At 28.4% G+C, this 18,708-nt stretch overlaps 2 protein-coding genes across 2 annotated transcripts in view; both read right to left on the bottom strand.

The window, feature by feature from the left end:
- LOC105840746 overlaps positions 1–18,708 on the bottom strand; it is a 171,261-nt gene that overhangs the window by 61,153 nt on the left and 91,400 nt on the right. The window contains exon 2 of the mRNA XM_036282343.1: positions 5,110–5,218. Within this exon, the coding sequence (XP_036138236.1) occupies positions 5,110–5,113 (4 nt within the window). The 5' untranslated portion in view covers positions 5,114–5,218. The remainder of the gene's footprint in view (positions 1–5,109; positions 5,219–18,708) is intronic.
- LOC105838810 lies at positions 12,833–15,266 on the bottom strand. The gene is made up of 2 exons (XM_028194080.2): positions 15,232–15,266; positions 12,833–13,848 (listed from the first exon to the last, which is right to left on the bottom strand). The coding sequence occupies exon 2, from the start codon at positions 13,846–13,848 to the stop codon at positions 13,123–13,125; it is 726 nt and encodes a 241-aa protein (XP_028049881.2). The 5' UTR covers positions 15,232–15,266; the 3' UTR covers positions 12,833–13,122.

The raw sequence follows: 18,708 nt of genomic DNA, 5'->3' as shown, positions 1-18,708 counted from the left end.
TTCGATTAGCACTTGTTGTGTAGCCTTAGAAATTCAAGTTTTTCAAGCAAAATAATTGTTTAAAAAATGTTCTAATTAATTATATCACCGCAACTTTACAGAAACATATTGTACGCGTCCCGAACTATATGATAATTACGTTAAAATAATTAGATCTGTCGATATTCGATTAGCACTTGTCGTGTAGCCTTAGAAATTCAAGTTTTTCAAGCATAATAATTGTTTAAAAAATGTTCTAATTAATTATATCACCGGAACTTTATAGAAACATATTGTACGCGTCCCGAACTATATGAGAATTACGTTAAAATAAATAGATCTGTCGATATTCAAATAGCACTTGACGTGTAGCCTTAGAAATTCAAGTTTTTCGGGCAAAATAATTGTTTAAAAAATGTTCTAATTAATTATATCACCTGAACTTTATAGAAACATATTGTACGCGTCCCGAACTATATGAGAATTACGTTAAAATAATTAGATCTGTTGATATTCGATTAGCACTTGTTGTGTAGCCTTAGAAATTCAAGTTTTTCAAGCAAAATAATTGTTTAAAAAATGTTCTAATTAATTATATCACCGGAACTTTACAAAAACATATTGTACGCGTCCCGAACTATATGAGAATTACGTTAAAATAATTAGATCTGTCAATATTCGATTAGCACTTGTCGTGTAGCCTTAGAAATTCAAGTTTTTCAAGCATAATAATTGTTTAAAAAATGTTCTAATTAATTATATCACCGGAACTTTATAGAAACATATTGTACGCGTCCCGAACTATATGAGAATTACGTTAAAATAATTAGATCTGTCGATATTCGATTAGCACTTGTCGTGTAGCCTTAAAAATTCAAGTTTTTCAAGCATAATAATTGTTTAAAAAATGTTCTAATTAATTATATCACCGGAACTTTACAGAAACATATTGTACGCGTCCCGAACTATATGAGAATTACGTTCAAATAAATAGATCTGTCGATATTCAAATAGCACTTGACGTGTAGCCTTAGAAATTCAAGTTTTTCGGGCAAAATAATTGTTTAAAAAATGTTCTAATTAATTATATCACCTGAACTTTATAGAAACATATTTTACGCGTCCCGAACTATATGAGAATTACGTTAAAATAATTAGATCTGTTGATATTCGATTAGCACTTGTTGTGTAGCCTTAGAAATTCAAGTTTTCCAAGCAAAATAATTGTTTAAAAAATGTTCTAATTAATTATATCACCGGAACTTTACAGAAACATATTGTACGCGTCCCGAACTATATGAGAATTACGTTAAAATAATTAGATCTGTCGATATTCGATTAGCACTTGTCGTGTAGCCTTAAAAATTCAAGTTTTTCAAGCATAATAATTGTTTAAAAAATGTTCTAATTAATTATATCACCGGAACTTTATAGAAACATATTGTAAGCGTCCCGAACTATATGAGAATTACGTTAAAATAAATAGATCTGTCGATATTCGATTAGCAGTTGTCGTGTAGCCTCAAAAATTCAAGTTTTTTGGGCAAATTAATTGTTTAAAAAATGTTTTAATTAATTATATCACCTGAACTTTATAGAAACATATTGTAAGCGTCCCGAACTATATGAGAATTACGTTAAAATAATTAGATCTGTCGATATTCGATTAGCACTTGTCGTGTAGCCTTAGAAATTCAAGTTTTTCAAGCATAATAATTGTTTAAAAAATGTTCTAATTAATTATATCACCTAAACTTTATAGAAACATATTGTAAGCGTCCCGAACTATATGAGAATTACGTTAAAATAATTAGATCTGTCGATATTCGATTAGCACTTGTCGTGTAGCCTTAGAAATTCAAGTTTTTCAAGCATAATAATTGTTTAAAAAATGTTCTAATTAATTATATCACCGGAACTTTATAGAAACATATTGTACGCGTCCCGAACTATATGAGAATTACGTTAAAATAAATAGATCTGTCGATATTCAAATAGCACTTGACATGTAGCCTTAGAAATTCAAGTTTTTCGGGCAAAATAATTGTTTAAAAAATGTTCTAATTAATTATATCACCGGAACTTTACAGAAACATATTGTACGCGTCCCGAACTATATGAGAATTACGTTAAAATAATTAGATCTGTCGATATTCGATTAGCACTTGTCGTGTAGCCTTAGAAATTCAAGTTTTTCAAGCATAATAATTGTTTAAAAAATGTTTTAATTAATTATATCACCTGAACTTTACAGAAACATATTGTAAGCGTTCCGAACTATATGTGAATTACGTTAAAATAAATAGATCTGTCGATATTCGATTAACACTTGTCGTGTAGCCTCAAAAATTCAAGTTTTTCGGGCAAAATAATTGTTTAAAAAATGTTCTAATTAATTATATCACCGGAACTTTATAGAAACATATTGTACGCGTCCCGAACTATATGAGAATTACGTTAAAATAAATAGATCTGTCGATATTCAAATAGCACTTGACGTGTAGCCTTAGAAATTCAAGTTTTTCGGGCAAAATAATTGTTTAAAAAATGTTCTAATTAATTATATCACCTGAACTTTATAGAAACATATTGTACGCGTCCCGAACTATATGAGAATTACGTTAAAATAATTAGATCTGTTGATATTCGATTAGCACTTGTTGTGTAGCCTTAGAAATTCAAGTTTTTCAAGCAAAATAATTGTTTAAAAAATGTTCTAATTAATTATATCACCGGAACTTTATAGAAACATATTGTACGCGTCCCGAACTATATGAGAATTACGTTAAAATAATTAGATCTGTCGATATTCGATTAGCACTTGTCGTGTAGCCTTAGAAATTCAAGTTTTTCAAGCAAAATAATTGTTTAAAAAATGTTCTAATTAATTATATCACCTGAACTTTATAGAAACATATTGTACGCGTCCCGAACTATATGAGAATTACGTTAAAATAATTAGATCTGTCGATATTCGATTAGCACTTGTCGTGTAGCCTTAGAAATTCAAGTTTTTCAAGCAAAATAATTGTTTAAAAAATGTTCTAATTAATTATATCACCGGAACTTTACAGAAACATATTGTACGCGTCCCGAACTATATGAGAATTACGTTAAAATAATTAGATCTGTCGATATTCGATTAGCACTTGTCGTGTAGCCTTAAAAATTCAAGTTTTTCAAGCATAATAATTGTTTAAAAAATGTTCTAATTAATTATATCACCGGAACTTTATAGAAACATATTGTACGCGTCCCGAACTATATGAGAATTACGTTAAAATAATTAGATCTGTCGATATTCGATTAGCACTTGTCGTGTAGCCTTAGAAATTCAAGTTTTTCAAGCAAAATAATTGTTTAAATAATGTTCTAATTAATTATATCACCGGAACTTTACAGAAACATATTGTACGCGTCCCGAACTATATGAGAATTTCGTTAAAATAAATAGATCTGTCAATATTCGAATAGCACTTGACGTGTAGCCTTAGAAATTCAAGTTTTTCGAGCAAAAGAATTGTTTAAAAAATGTTTTAATTAATTATAACGCCGTAACTCTTTAAAAAACCATTATACGCGTACAGAACTATATGAAAACTGCGTTGAAATAGACATAATTGTCAATATTCGATTTGCATTTCACGTCTAGCCCAAAAATTCAAGTTTTTCGGGCAAAATAATTGTTTAAAAAATGTTCTAATTAATTATATCACCGGAACTTTATAGAAACATATTGTACGCGTCCCGAACTATATGAGAATTACGTTAAAATAAATAGATCTGTCGATATTCAAATAGCACTTGACGTGTAGCCTTAGAAATTCAAGTTTTTCGGGCAAAATAATTGTTTAAAAAATGTTCTAATTAATTATATCACCTGAACTTTATAGAAACATATTGTACGCGTCCCGAACTATATGAGAATTACGTTAAAATAATTAGATCTGTCGATATTCGATTAGCACTTGTCGTGTAGCCTTAGAAATTCAAGTTTTTCGGGCAAAATAATTGTTTAAAAAATGTTCTAATTAATTATATCACCTGAACTTTATAGAAACATATTGTACGCGTCCCGAACTATATGAGAATTACGTTAAAATAATTAGATCTGTCGATATTTGAACAGCATCTCACCTTTAGCCCTCAAAAGTCAAGTTTTTCGGACAAAATAATTGTTTAAAAAATGTTTTAATTAATTATATCACTGGAACTCTTTAGAAAATTATTGGACGCGTCCGGAACTATATGAAAACTGCGTTAAAATAAATAAATCTGTCGATTATCAATTAGCACTTCACGTCCAGCTTTCAAAATTCAAGTTTTCCGGGCAAAATAGTTTTTAAAAAAATGTTTTTATTAATTACAACACCATAACTTTTTTAAAAACTATTGACACACGTTTAATCGGCATCGCGGAAAAGCGACAACAATACTTCGAGAGATGCGAGTATTGATGCCATGCCCTTTTTTAGAAAGGATTCTTACTTCTCCCCCCCCCCCTTTCTCTCTTTCTCTCTCTCTCTCTTTCTCTTCCTCTCGTATATTTTTTATTTGGCTCTTTTTTCTTTTTCCCTGATTTCTTGTAATTATTTCAATCAGCTATCAAAAGTGACAGTTTGACAGCTGAAAATGACACGAAGTAGTTTGACAGCTGGAAATGACACGAAGTGAAGACAGTCACAACGCACTTAACAACTTTATAGCGAGACAGCCAATCAGCATCTCGGAAAAGCGGCAACAATAAATTCGATTCGATTTAACATCTCCTTTTTTAGATAGGATTACTTTTTCATAGATTTAGTATATTTTTTTAAATAGAAATTAAATATTCGCCACTATAATGTGCAGTAGCAAAGTTGTAGCACAATCATGTTAATGTGTAAAATACAAGTTTATTCAGATTACTCTAAAGCAATCCCCAAATAATTAACATACTAAAATATATTACTGGGCGTATTAAATTTTTAATTATTTTTCTTTTAAATAAAGGCATTCAATAAAATAATTACATAACTTCCAAAAAATAATTAATTTTACAGCTATTTACCGAATAACCAGATATAATTAATAATATAAATAATAAATTTTTAAATAATTAAAGAATAAATAAATAATTAATAAACTCACCCATAATTGTCCCATCGACATACGATGCCTCTTAGACTTTCTCCTTCTCCTTTCAAGTTTCTTCGTCTTGCATTCGTAAAAATGTTTACACGGTATTTTGTCGGCATTTCTGAAATAATTCATGTAAAATGTCTTTTATTATACTGTGATGGAATATAAAAAACGCATAAAACTACCATTTGTTTAATACCCACAGCATTTTATAAATTAATACTTATTAAAAATCTAAATTTTCGCGCAAAGAGAATAGTTTTATTAAATCGTTGATACATAATTTGGATGTGTGAAACAAAAGCACAAAATTCTCTGAGATCAGAATAGTGCATAAAAGTTTTCGATCTGAAAATAAAACTCCAAAATCACTTTTCTATGAGTTAATATCTTTTATTTTGGTAAGAGCTTCAAAGTTTGGAAAATTTTTTGTTTTCCTTGCCAAAATCAAAGATTCCATCCCGTTCTGATTAGATAATTTTTAAGTTTTCCAGCACACCCTAATATATAGAGAAGAGTTAGGTAGCTGAATGCATACTAATCGCTTAAATCATTTTTTTATTTTTCATTATTTTATAGTATTTTTCCAATATTTAGGTATACTTAATGTAAGCAACATTTAGTAATCAGAATATATAAAGTAAATAAGAAACGAGTATTATGGATGTAAAATTAACACGTTACATTTTGTTTTGTGGATGTTACCAGCATTTTAGAAAATCAGGTACAAATAATGCAAATTTTTCATCAATTTATATAGCTGATAATAATGCAATCATACGGTTTTACTGAATTTTTGTTTTTCTAAAAAAAGGTTATTGTAAAGTATGTAGCACGCATATACCATATAAATTTATAATTATTATAAAGATTACATAAATATTTTTATTAAATTTGTTAAGTTTTGTACCTAAATCGTACCACCATAAGAATTTTTATATTGTACCGGCATGATTTAAGAACACATGCTTGTAGGGTAAGTTAGGGTATGATGGCCATACGGAAAAGATGGCCAATGGCTATAATTTCTCCAATAATTGTTAATGTGTTCTCGTAATTATTTTCAAAGATAATCAATATTTACTCTAGTTTATGTGCGTATACTATTCAAAATAATGATGTTGTGGATGTCAAATCACGGTTTTACTTTTAACTGTCTGCGAAGTTTTTCACGTGTTCATTAGAAATTGCCACAATGTTGAATAAATTACAGTTGTGCTGTCGCAATGAACGTTATCCACGTAACAAAAGTATGTAAGTTGTATGTAAATTGTAATGTGTAATTATATTTTTTATTTCCTTTTCTATTTTTTAAATTAATATTATAATTATCTTCCTCTCGCAGTTTGGGCAAGATAGTCCATGACATTTCAGGATAAGTGTTTATGTATATATTTTACTAAAAAAGACGAGAATTAAGTTATGCACCTAATATTTTAATTTCACATATCATATATGTCTTTTTTTAATAATGACAAAATGAGTTAAATTGATTCTAAACTTGTGTGAACATTTAATATGAAAAATGTTTAAAAATAAAATTAAACATGATAATATGTGGCAATAAAACTAAATATGTAAAAGTATAAGTTTTTTTATCATTCTAGAAATGTTAAGTACATAAAAAATGTATAGCCAACTGTTTTATAATACTATGGCCATCTTTCCCCTAAAAGTTGTGAAAGATGGCCAATGTTCATGTTTCAATATTTTGATAATAAAAAATTTTTATTAAGTATTTTCTCTTTAATGTCGATAGTTTTACATACTTAAAGCTTCAGTGAAGTAATATACCAAACGCTATTAAAAAATAATAAAAATAAAAATATGTTTTTTGCATTTAAAAAAACTATGGCTATCTTATCCGAGTTTACCCTATATTCGTGCACTTTCATTTCTCTACATGGCATAATTAATATTATAGTACTTTTTATTATATACGATCAAAACTCAAGTTTCTTTGAAAGTTTTTAAATTTTTAAATATTTGAATCCTTTGTTTAATAAATTATGAATAAAATAGGCTATTAATAATTCCTTTTATTAATCTTATATTTTTAATTATTTTTATTCACAAATTCAATATTTTCAGGAGGTACAATTTAGACAAACAATTTCCTAAATCGTACCTTTTGTAGCATGTTACAAAAAAGTTTATAACATATTAATTTGTCATTAGTGACAAGTTTAACCTATAATAATAGATGCCTTGAATATCAAACTACAATTCCAAACGTTTATTTGCAAATAATACTAAATGCGAAATATAACAAAATAATTTAAGTGGTACACATTTGATAACTTGATCTCCCCTAAGCACCGAATTTATGTTACATAATTAAATAATATTAAAATACAAACGCATGTATTTATGCAATTTTACTTACTAATAAAACTAACTTCACATTGCGACTCCGATGAACTTAAAATTAATTCCATAATCATTTTATTAATGACCTAAAAATTCGTAAATGATGTTGATAATTTCACGCCGACATCGTGCGATACAATTAATGAAGTTAATGACTAATTAAAACAATAAACCGTTCAAAAAATATACAATTGGAATTCAGTATTGCGCAATACATTAAGAACGCATAAATCCCATTAAATAAACGTTTTAATAAACGTTCAATATATTGTGGCTTTCCGCTACTCGAATCATTCGATGGTTCGCTTATTATTTCGCGCTTTTAGTTCAAAAACGATGAACAAATTACATTCGGTACAGACAAATAATTTAAAGAGTAAAATACAAATATCATTAAAGAAATAATTATTAACCGTAAATATTGTTATAATTCCTCTCTTTCAAATTTTTCAATCCATGTTTAATTTAAGCAATTGCATTCAAACAATTTATGACATGCATATTTACCTCAATAATTATTTTTATTATTTTAATATATTAATAAATCGCCATTATTATAAGTATAGCTAATTAGTATGAATAGATACACGTAAAGAGTTCAAAAAGAATCGTGTATTATTCATCATGTTCGTGTTTTGAAGAATAATATGATGATACGCGAAACCGCTTGCATTGCTATCCATACGTTATTACCGACTGTTACCGCATAAATAATAACACGCATGATGTAGGAAGAAAGGTAAAGCACTGCGCATGGAAACCAACAATAAAGCAGTCAATCACATTTGGATCAAAATATCACCGAAGAATTAAATACGAAAATAATCTTAAATGTATCAACATATACAGGTAATGCATGTACATGTAATCATTTTTAACTTTTTAGCATTTTGACCGAAACGTGATTGGTATCAATCATTGATACTGCGTCTATTTGATTTTGTTTCACCTTTCTTCGGCTGTTCCAATTTTACTGCCTGTACTAAAAATCTATAATTTCCGTTACGTATACTATAGATTCTCAGTACTGGTAGTAATATTGGAACGCAGCCTTCTTACATCATGATAGCACAGTGACTTTGTTACATAGCAACGATTTATAATACATTGCAAACCAAACACCAAAGCTATGGTGTTTGGTTTGACTAAAATATTTCAAAAATATTATAACACGTAGTTTTATACATATATATAAAGATGCACTCATACCAAATATTTTATTTCTTGTTCCAAGAAAATTATTAATGCATACTTAATGCGTCAGTCATTATAATCACTTGATATAATATGTATTTTGCGATACTTGCAATCTGAGAGATTAACATATTACATTAAAATCTGCAGAAAACTCAAAGACCTTGTGTACATACTCAGCTATTTGCTGCAAAAAAAAACTGCCGAAAATATGAAAACCGTTATAAAAATAAATCTACAACAGATATTCGATACTTTATAGTAGTTCTTAAGTAATGATTTCAAAGTATTACCTTGTGTATTGCTTCATAAACTAGTATTACCTAGGTAAACGATTAATTTCAAACAATTATGACCTTTATTTTAAAAAATTAAATTAAAATATTTTTGAAAGTAAATTCCAATGCGCGCGCGCGAAATATATATCTTATAATGTGGGTTTAATTGATTTCCAGAGTGCGCTATCAAAGAATTGTACAGTGGACATTTTCAATGAACCATTCGCAAGTTCCGTAGACGAGTGGACCAAATGTTGCGATCCGCCACAAAACCCAATAACAATGTCGATACATTGCAGCCGAGTACTTTCCACCATTACGACGTTTTTTAACCACCGAGACGGACGCACAACCTTTTTATTTCTTTCGTGAACGGGCGCCGACGTGATGAAGTATAAAAGAGCGAAGTAACGGAAGAAGCCGTCGTTGAGGTCGAAGAAAGACAAACCACTCGGTCGTGACGACTCGTAAGTTCCCGCAGCCGGTAGTACCGGGACTCTGGAACGAAACTAATCGAAGAGCATGACGCAGAAGCCTCTCATCCGTGGAGGGTCGCCTCTATTGACTTAGCAAAGTTTGGATTGCCGTGCGGATAAGACGCGCAGCAAAGTCAGCAGGCGAACCGCGGAAGCCTTGGCGAGCTTCAGCCTCGTCCTCGTCTTCACGCGTACCAAAACTTCCGGTCGCGTAGTCTGCATCTAAGCGGCCCGCGGCGAAACGCGACGAAACGGCCGAACGTGAACCAGCACTAAACCGACATTAATACTTGTACTGTCGAGGCGCGCGAAAATGGCAGTGAAATCTGATATGTACAAGCGTTTGCTTTAGAACTGGCAAATGTCTTCCTTCTGCGTTTAAGCATTTCATAATTTATAATACGTACAATAAATACTTTTTTTAAGCACACTGTTATTGGAAAATTTAGTACATATTTATTTCTTATCACAAGTATAATAATAATTATATTATTAAAAATGTATATATAGATTTATGTACACAGACAGAAAGATTTCTTTAAATTTAATAAACCGTTTTGTTCGACTATTGCAAAGTATATATTTCTTTGTTTCTAATAAATTTGATTAAATTTAAAGAAATTTGTTTAAAATTTACTAAAACCAAGCAAATATATGCTTTGGAATAGTTGAACAAAAAATTGTTTATTAAATCTAAAGAAACTTTTTCTGTGTGTATAGGGTGCCTATTACGCAATACAATTTTTTAAAAGCTTATGTTTCTTAAATAATAACTTTCAACTTAAAATATTTACATAGTTTTATAACTAATATTCATGTGTTTATTACTTACTATAGTGTATATTTCAATTTTATTACTAACAGGTATTAATCTCAAAGTGTATTTTATTTATTACGATAACCTTTATTAGACTTAAAATATTTACCCGCTTCAAAAAATTATAGTTACATATTTTAATTGCTGTTAATACCATGTTAAATATAAACGTTAATTTGCTACTAAATTACATTACTTACAAACTTTTTAAATAGCACTTTGAAAAACATTGTTATATGTAAGCACCTGTAAACAAAATCTTTGTACATATGTATACACGTGCATTACGCGGCTGCCACTTACATGAGATTTCACAGTTATCAATTACTAACATGAAACAGTAACATTTACGAAAATGGTCGCGTTTGTACAATAATTAGATGTGTCATATTAGATACATGTTTCGTATTAGATATCTTTACCCCATGTATATTTTCTTTTATAGATAATTTCATATAGAATAATTAAAATGTAAATTAAAAGAATTTACTGTGAAAAAATTGGCTTAATTTATTAATAAATTAAACAATTCAAAATATTTAGTTTTAAATTGTAAAAAACATTGTTTTCTGAAAAAAATTGAAAAATTGAAAGTACAAAAATACAAAAATTAATATAGAATAGAATTTTAAATTTTAAATAGTATAATTATTAAAAATACATTATAAGTTTCATTAATTTTTTAGTTTGTATAGAAATAATATAAATATCAAATAAAGACATATATTTTTTGAAGCTTATGGAAATTCGAACGGAGCGACAGATTAATCATCTGCGTTGCTTCGCCCGAGGAAAGAGTTCCTTGCAAATGTCAGGAAAAGCCAAGTCAAAAGCGGAATTAGAGAATGCGTTTATATCGTTCGCGAAAGACAACGCGGCGCTCGTTGTCTTGTTAAGTCGACAGAGATCGAGCGTTCGTTCCTTTGGTCTGTGAGAAAGAGCATCGCCCCTTTTCAATACGTCAACTCCATTCAACCTCTGGGGACTCTGGAATCTTTTCTTCGAGCAAGGTGGCTCACGAAGACATCCTTTGCATAAAGAAACACGGCCGACTTTGATAAAGAAAGGGACAAGAACCAAAGAAATAACGATGCTGTGTGTTCAGTACGCATACAAGGACAATTCGCATACGTAAAATGTATCCCTTCAGAAGTGATTAACGGTTTCCAAAAAATGCAATGTTGCATGCAAAACACGAACAAATTTTTTATTATTCATAATTTTTAATTTACAAAAACAAATTATCTCTATTTAATAAATTTTATATTAATTATTTACAATCAAATTATATATCTTGAAAGCAGCTTCTAAAAAAACTTCAGTTTTTAGAAAAAAGCATGCTAAACTGACGACAATTACTGATATTATAGTTTCAAATAAATCTCTTTGAATTGGTTTTACAGACTTAAATATTCTTTTATGTGTTTAAAGTATATATAATAAGAATTAGTGGAGTGAATAAAAAAAAAGAGAAACATTTTAATATTATTTTATATAATTTTATGTTGCACTTTTTGAAGCTAAAGCTATCAACTCACAAAAATATGGGCTTATACAATTAAAGATTATACAATTTACAGGTGCAAATCGAATTGTTTCCATCGGAATCGTTTAATCAGACTAGAATAATTTCCAGAATAATTCCGAATAACGTAAACAATAAGTGAAAGTCTAACAAAAAAGATATTTACTTAAATTAATTTTATAAATAGCAAGCAAGCATATATACATAATCGAACCAGATGAAAACTCGTAGAAAAGCCACCTTTCATGCCGTATTTAACAATCAGTTAGCATTACGCTCTCTCTACTACTTATTTATATGCACTTTGATTAGATTCTTTCCGTGAATAAAATATAATGATCAAACTTGATCAAAATTAATAATTATTAATGCATTATTAACAATATTTCATATGTATTTCTTTCATAAATTTCAAAATTTTTTTCAGAATTAAAATACACGTATTAATATCAAACTGAAAATTGGATTTAAACCGAGAAAAAAAATTTTTATGTTACTTTACTTATCGCCTTTTTATATGTATGTAACTTGAACTTTCGTAGAACAATTATAATTCAATTAAGCATCAAAGTTTAATTCAAGGTTTAATTTTAAGAATTCCAGATTGGTCCTGTCATTTACATGTATACAATATTGAATTTTGTAAATACAAATTATAGATCTTTTATACGAAACAAATATTGTTATGACGTGACAGCTCCACGCACCATTCTTAACTATGAAGCGGTAAAAAATACCGTAATTTTGAAATTTTTTTGTAATTTATAAAAGTTTTCAACATAAATTTTGCAATATAGACTGGTAATAATGCATATACTTTCAATCAAAAGGATTTCGAAAATGATATATAAAAACAATAAAACATAGATGTTCCACAAAAATGACTGTATTTTATCGGTAAATTAGACCTGCCTACAGATAACACACATACATACACATACACACAAGCACGCGCACGCACACACACACACACACACACACACACACACACACACACACACCCGCATTATCAACAAAACAAATGTACATACATACAATAATCATTATCAAAAATTACACATATAAAAAAATATGTAATGTGTGTGTACATATCATATTAAAGATGTAAAGAAAATATAAAAAATTCGTTATCTCTATTTCTCCTCTATTTCCTACCCGTGAAGTTTCCTTTCCGAGAATATTTAATTACATTTAAAGGCATATAAGAGAAGAAAAAAATAAGTTGTTTATTTCATTTAATACATTTATTGGTAGGTCAGATGCAATAATTATTATATTAGTAACTTCTATTTCGTTATTTTATTAACAAATAATTTATTTGAATCAATTACAAGCAGAAAATGTTCAGTAGATTAGCTGATTTTATTTTTCTATTTTAATGCCAATTATTCTTGCATTAAGAATTGATAACCCTTCAAAATCGCAACCTTTTTCTTTGGTCTTTGTAATAAATTCCTTGTAGGTTTTATGAGCGATTAGATCATTGATGATTTTCTCCATCTCCTTTGACGTAACTTTCGTAATAAAATCAGCATAAACTTTCGAAGTCCTCAACGTTTCTTCGTAACGAGCATCAATTTTGTCCAAAGGTAGTGCATTATAAAGATCCTTAATCATTCCTTCCATTCCATCACTGATCTTTTGCGTCTTAATTAGAGACTTGAAAAAGCCTTCTATCTTGGGTGGTACATAATCTTTCATGCGGAAGCTTGTATGAAATTCTTGGATAAGTTCAACAATAATGAGTCCAGCCTTATCTAGATATACTACCAATGCTTGAAATTCCTTAAGAGCTTCGAGAGCACTTAACAGATCGTGGAATTCATTTGTAAAAAGAAATAATATAGCTTGTTCTATTTTCAAATCTTCAATTAGATAATCCTCTAATATGTCACTAAATTCTTTCGACCGATTGACAAGATAGAAGAAGTCCATTAGTTCTTCAAATAGTTCTAGTCTTTTTTCAATATCTTCTTCTGAATTTTGCTCCATTTCTATTATCAATTTCTTGCTGAAATCCAAGACCGAGTAAGCTTGTCCCAGATTCGCAATGGCCAAAATAGCAATCAATCCTAACGTAAACTTCATCTGCAAATTAATACGTATTACAATATATCTTATGTATATGCAGTTAATAAAAAGCATTATTAAAAAAATGTTTTCTATCGAAACATCAACTTATTAAAACATATACGATTATATATTAACAAAAGATAAACAATAAATACAAAAATACATAAAATAAGACATAAATATTAAGTACAAAAAGATAAATAAAAAATAAATTTTAAAATATAAAAAAGTTAAAAATAAAAATATATAATCCGTTAATAATAAGAGTTAACCATTTTGTAGTCACAACTTTCTAAGAAGGAATAAGTTTTATATTGAGGTAAATCTGAGTTTTCGCTGATTACAAATGAGAAGTCAAAATAGCGGAATTAAAAATGACAGATCCTATATGGCAAACAAAAACAAAAACAAATTATTTTTTCAAATTAGGATATAAATTGGTTATTTACTCTCTAAATTACAATCGGTGAAAAATCACTGAAATCAGTGGAAATACACTAATTTCAGTGGTATAACTTGTCAATCAATAAAATAAATACACTGATTTTTCAGTAATTACACTAATTTTTAATCTAAAAATTACAAAAAATTAGTGGATACTCACTAATTCTCACAGTTATAAATATACCACTAAAAGTCAGTGGAAATATACTAATTGTAATTTAGAGAATAGAATTTCTGGGATAGCCGATTACAAATTTAAAACCAAAATAGCAAAATTTAAATAGCTTCACAATTTGGTTACTTTCCAAAAAATTAACAATTGTTATTTGCCTGTTTGTCATCATTACAGATCATCAGAAATGTCAGTTCTGATCCCCAAACAGCGTACGCACACAACCGACGCGCTATATCACTATTCGTTGTCATTATTAATTCACACATCTATTATTTCATCGAAAAACATACTACATGGAGATACATACGTATAATGATTTAGCCTACAATGCATTTTGAACTGTAGAAGTATTCTGAACGTGAAATATACTTTGCATATAGTTTGATTACAAATGTAAACAGTATAATTATCGTAATAAAATTTTAATTTTTTGTATTCTTTTACAATCAAATAAAAAATTCAAGTTTATAATTTGTAATAAGTCAATGATGACTTTTCAACAAATTACAGGGTTACACTCAAAAATTGAGGTTTTATCGTCTCTAAATCACAATCAGTGGATATTCACTAATTTATAGTGGCATACTTATAAATGTGATAATCAATAAATATTTATTAAAAACAGATTATATATTGATTATTAAATACATAAAATTCAGCGAATAGCAATTGTGTGTGTGTGTGTGTGTGTGTGTGTGTGTGTGTGTGTGTGTGTGTACCCACAATTTGTAAACTCTTAATATATATAAAACACATATAAAAAAATTAGCTTTACTTACTGTAGCCGCTGCGTGACAGATGCGTACTGGAAACCGTTAGTAATGATCGCATATTTATACAGTAGTAATATCAATTTATACAAAAAAACTGAAAACTAGATAAGAAACTAAGTCATCAGATAAAAATGTTCTGAGAGATTGAGATTTAAGTTAAAATTTTGGAATTATTTGATAAGATTTTATTAAAAAAAAAACAGGAACAGATAAAATATACACGCAAATAATCATATTTTATATTTACGTCATATCTATGTATTCGGCATTTGCTTGATTTTAGATAGATACAGAAATACATGGAAACTTTTATTTTCGGTTTTATATTCATCTGATTTATAAACGTACAGAGTAGTCGTTAAATATTCTAAAAAATTATGATAGGAATTTTTACATTAATATAAGACAAAAACTTTATATGACTATCTGTGACGACTTAATTTCAAAGATACGTAGTGTCATTTATTTGGATTTAATAAAATATTAGAGTTACGCATTTCTAAATAAATGATTAAATTCGATGTTTAGAACAGATATCATTTTTACTTATTTTAACTTTTTTACAGTTGTTGTTTTTTATACCCATCTGTTTATTATAACATAATTGTTTTTAATAAGATATGCTATCTCTGTGATTTGTGTAATATCTTATGAAGAGCGATAACATTAAGATATTAAGATTTGACGTTAATCGTGCTTGATTCACGATTCACATCAAATTTTCGAATACTCAATTTAATTTATCGCTGATAAAAATTTTAATATTTCCGATTTGACAAGGTTTTAGTATTTCCGTTATTAAATAAATAAGAATTATTAGAGATAAGACTTAGAAACAATTGATTTTTCGGAATATATTTATCTGTATTTATAGCAACAATCATTAAAAATAACAAAAGTAAATCGTAATAAAACTTATAAAATATTCATGCGCAAAAATGTATTTGAAGTCACTTGTTCGTTTAAAAATTATCTACCTGCAGTAAAAGCAGCAATAACTATTTCTGCAACCATTGTTATCCAAATTTTAAACTAAATAATGGTATATGATGAAGTGTGTTGCATGTTCTTCGATGAAATAGTATATGTATGAATAAATAATATGACACAGTGCGTCGCTTGTGTACGTATGCCATTACTGGTCTACAGTGATGACAAACAGGTAAATGACAATGCGTGATTTTTACCTACGCAAAATTGTAAAAGAATTTAAACTTTTATTTCAGATTTGTGATCAATAATCTGGAAAATCCTAAATAAGCATCCATTTTATACATCCAAATTTGAATAAATTAATTTTCTTTTATTCGCCATATTGGATTCGCCAATTTAAATTTTGCTATTTTGACTTCAAATTTTATGTAATCAACATTCTTGAACATTCATAGAATTATTTCAATATAAACTCATTTTTTTCTAGAAAGGCCATAACTATGAAAAGATTAATAATCAAAATGTTTTTGTCATTGATCAGAAAAAAAGAAGATTAAGAAGTCATCAACATTTTAATATTGATAACTTTTAATTGGCATTGTAAAGTCAAAATTTTTAATAAAATCTAAAAAAATTCGTATACAACACGAAAGTGTGCATCGCTTGACGATAAACAAAAAATAAATCCACATAATACGTAACGCAAAAGTTTCATTTAATAAATATTTTTCACTTATATCAAGGACTCAATACATTTCTGTTTCTCGCAATACATTCTTTGTAATAATAATAATAATATTAAAGAAAAGGCACCAAAATGGGAACAGTTTCCTAATTCGGAACCCTCTTATTTCTCGAAAACGTCTATAAAGTTGGCACAGCCACTTTAGCACAATCGAATAAAACTTATACATAACTTTAGTGCTCTTTTGTTGCTGATTTGTTACTCCATTCCCGATTTTGTTGCTCGAGCCACTTCGGAGATACCAGTGGCTGTGCCAAATTTAAATAAAGTTAACACAACCCTAAAAAATTTTTTTTTAATTAAATAAATGCAGTTGATTTCTGTAGACTTAATTAGTTGCTAATTGGTTGCTCTATTCCCAAATTTTTTGCTTCATTATTAAACCTTAAAAACCATCCCCAAAGTTACCCTATAGTAAAACGTTCTAAAATTATAAATAACCACATATATCGAATAATAACGATTTCTCGGTTTTGTTGCTCGCAATTTATAACAATTCCGATTTTGTTGCTCCACCCCTAGCTACTCCACATTAGCACAACATTAAAACTGAAAATAGTAACTATATCTCGATTGATAACGCTTTATCGATTTTGTTGCTTACAGTTTATAACAGCCACTTTATTTGCAATAAACAATTAGCAACAAATTCGAAACCTGCATATTCTTCGAGCACCTAAATTGAGAAAGATTTTAATGCCGAAATTAGTCGAGCAACAAATCTTGTAAGGTAATCAATATATATGTGATTATTTATAATTTTAGAACGTTTTGTTACTATATATAAGGTAACTTTGGGGGTGGTTTTCGGGGTTTAATAATGGAGAAAAAGATTCGAGAATAGAGCAATTAATTAGCAACTAATTAGATCTAAAGGAATTTGCATTTGTTTAATTAAAAAAAAAAAAATTTTGTTGTGCTAGCTTAATTTTAAGTTGGCACAGCCTCTATTTTTTCCAAATCGGCTGGAGCAACAAAATCGGGAATGGAGCAACTAATTAACAACAAAGGAGTACTAAATTTCTATACATATAAGTTTTCTTCGATTGTGTTAAAATGGCTGTGCCAGGTTTATAGACGTTCGAAAACTAGATATTGAATCATATGAATTCCGATAACATAATATGCTTAAATATTAAAAAATAAATAAATAACCACAGTTTTTGCATTCATATTCATTTCTAAACAAAATCTGCTAGAAACAAATTCGTCAAAAGTGAGAATTATATTGCATGATTTTTTTTTCATATTGCATAGTTTAAACAAACAATAGTAAATATATTAGTGATAGTATTATCATCGTTTTATACATATATATTTGTAACTTTCTAAAACTGATTTGTTTTACTAAATACTCTTTTCTTCTATATTTATCTTGTAGTATAGTTTTAAATATAAAGTCATCGTGTGTGCGTTAATTGGAACATTTCCGTAAAATCGGAAAACTAAACATTGCATTGGACGATTAACCATAAAAAACAGTCTACTTAGATAATTAAAGAAATAAAAACTCACAGTTCATATTTTCATGGCTTTTTTAATAAGAAATTTTAATAAAACGAATCTAACTTAATAACAAATTACTATAAATAACTGCATAAATGTTAACCTTTCAACCCTATATATTCCAAATTTAGTGTACATTTCGTTAGATCTCATTTTCAATGTGTCATGAAAAACATGAATTATTAAAAATATATTAAACAGTATTACCAAAACTATCATGTCATTTAATAGAAGACACTTTCTAGTTTATACGTATGTTTTCAAACTTGTTCTTTTAGGCTGCGGTCAGAAACGTCACC

The sequence above is a fragment of the Monomorium pharaonis genome, chromosome 2, assembly GCF_013373865.1.
Source record: "Monomorium pharaonis isolate MP-MQ-018 chromosome 2, ASM1337386v2, whole genome shotgun sequence".
Taxonomy (NCBI): domain Eukaryota; kingdom Metazoa; phylum Arthropoda; class Insecta; order Hymenoptera; family Formicidae; genus Monomorium; species Monomorium pharaonis.
This window is presented reverse-complemented; position numbering and strand designations above follow the sequence as displayed.

Excerpts from the sequence above, each read along its gene's own strand:
- LOC105838810 (XM_028194080.2), bottom strand. The coding sequence starts at position 13,848 with ATGAAGTTTACGTTAGGATTGATTGCTATTTTGGCCATTGCGAATCTG.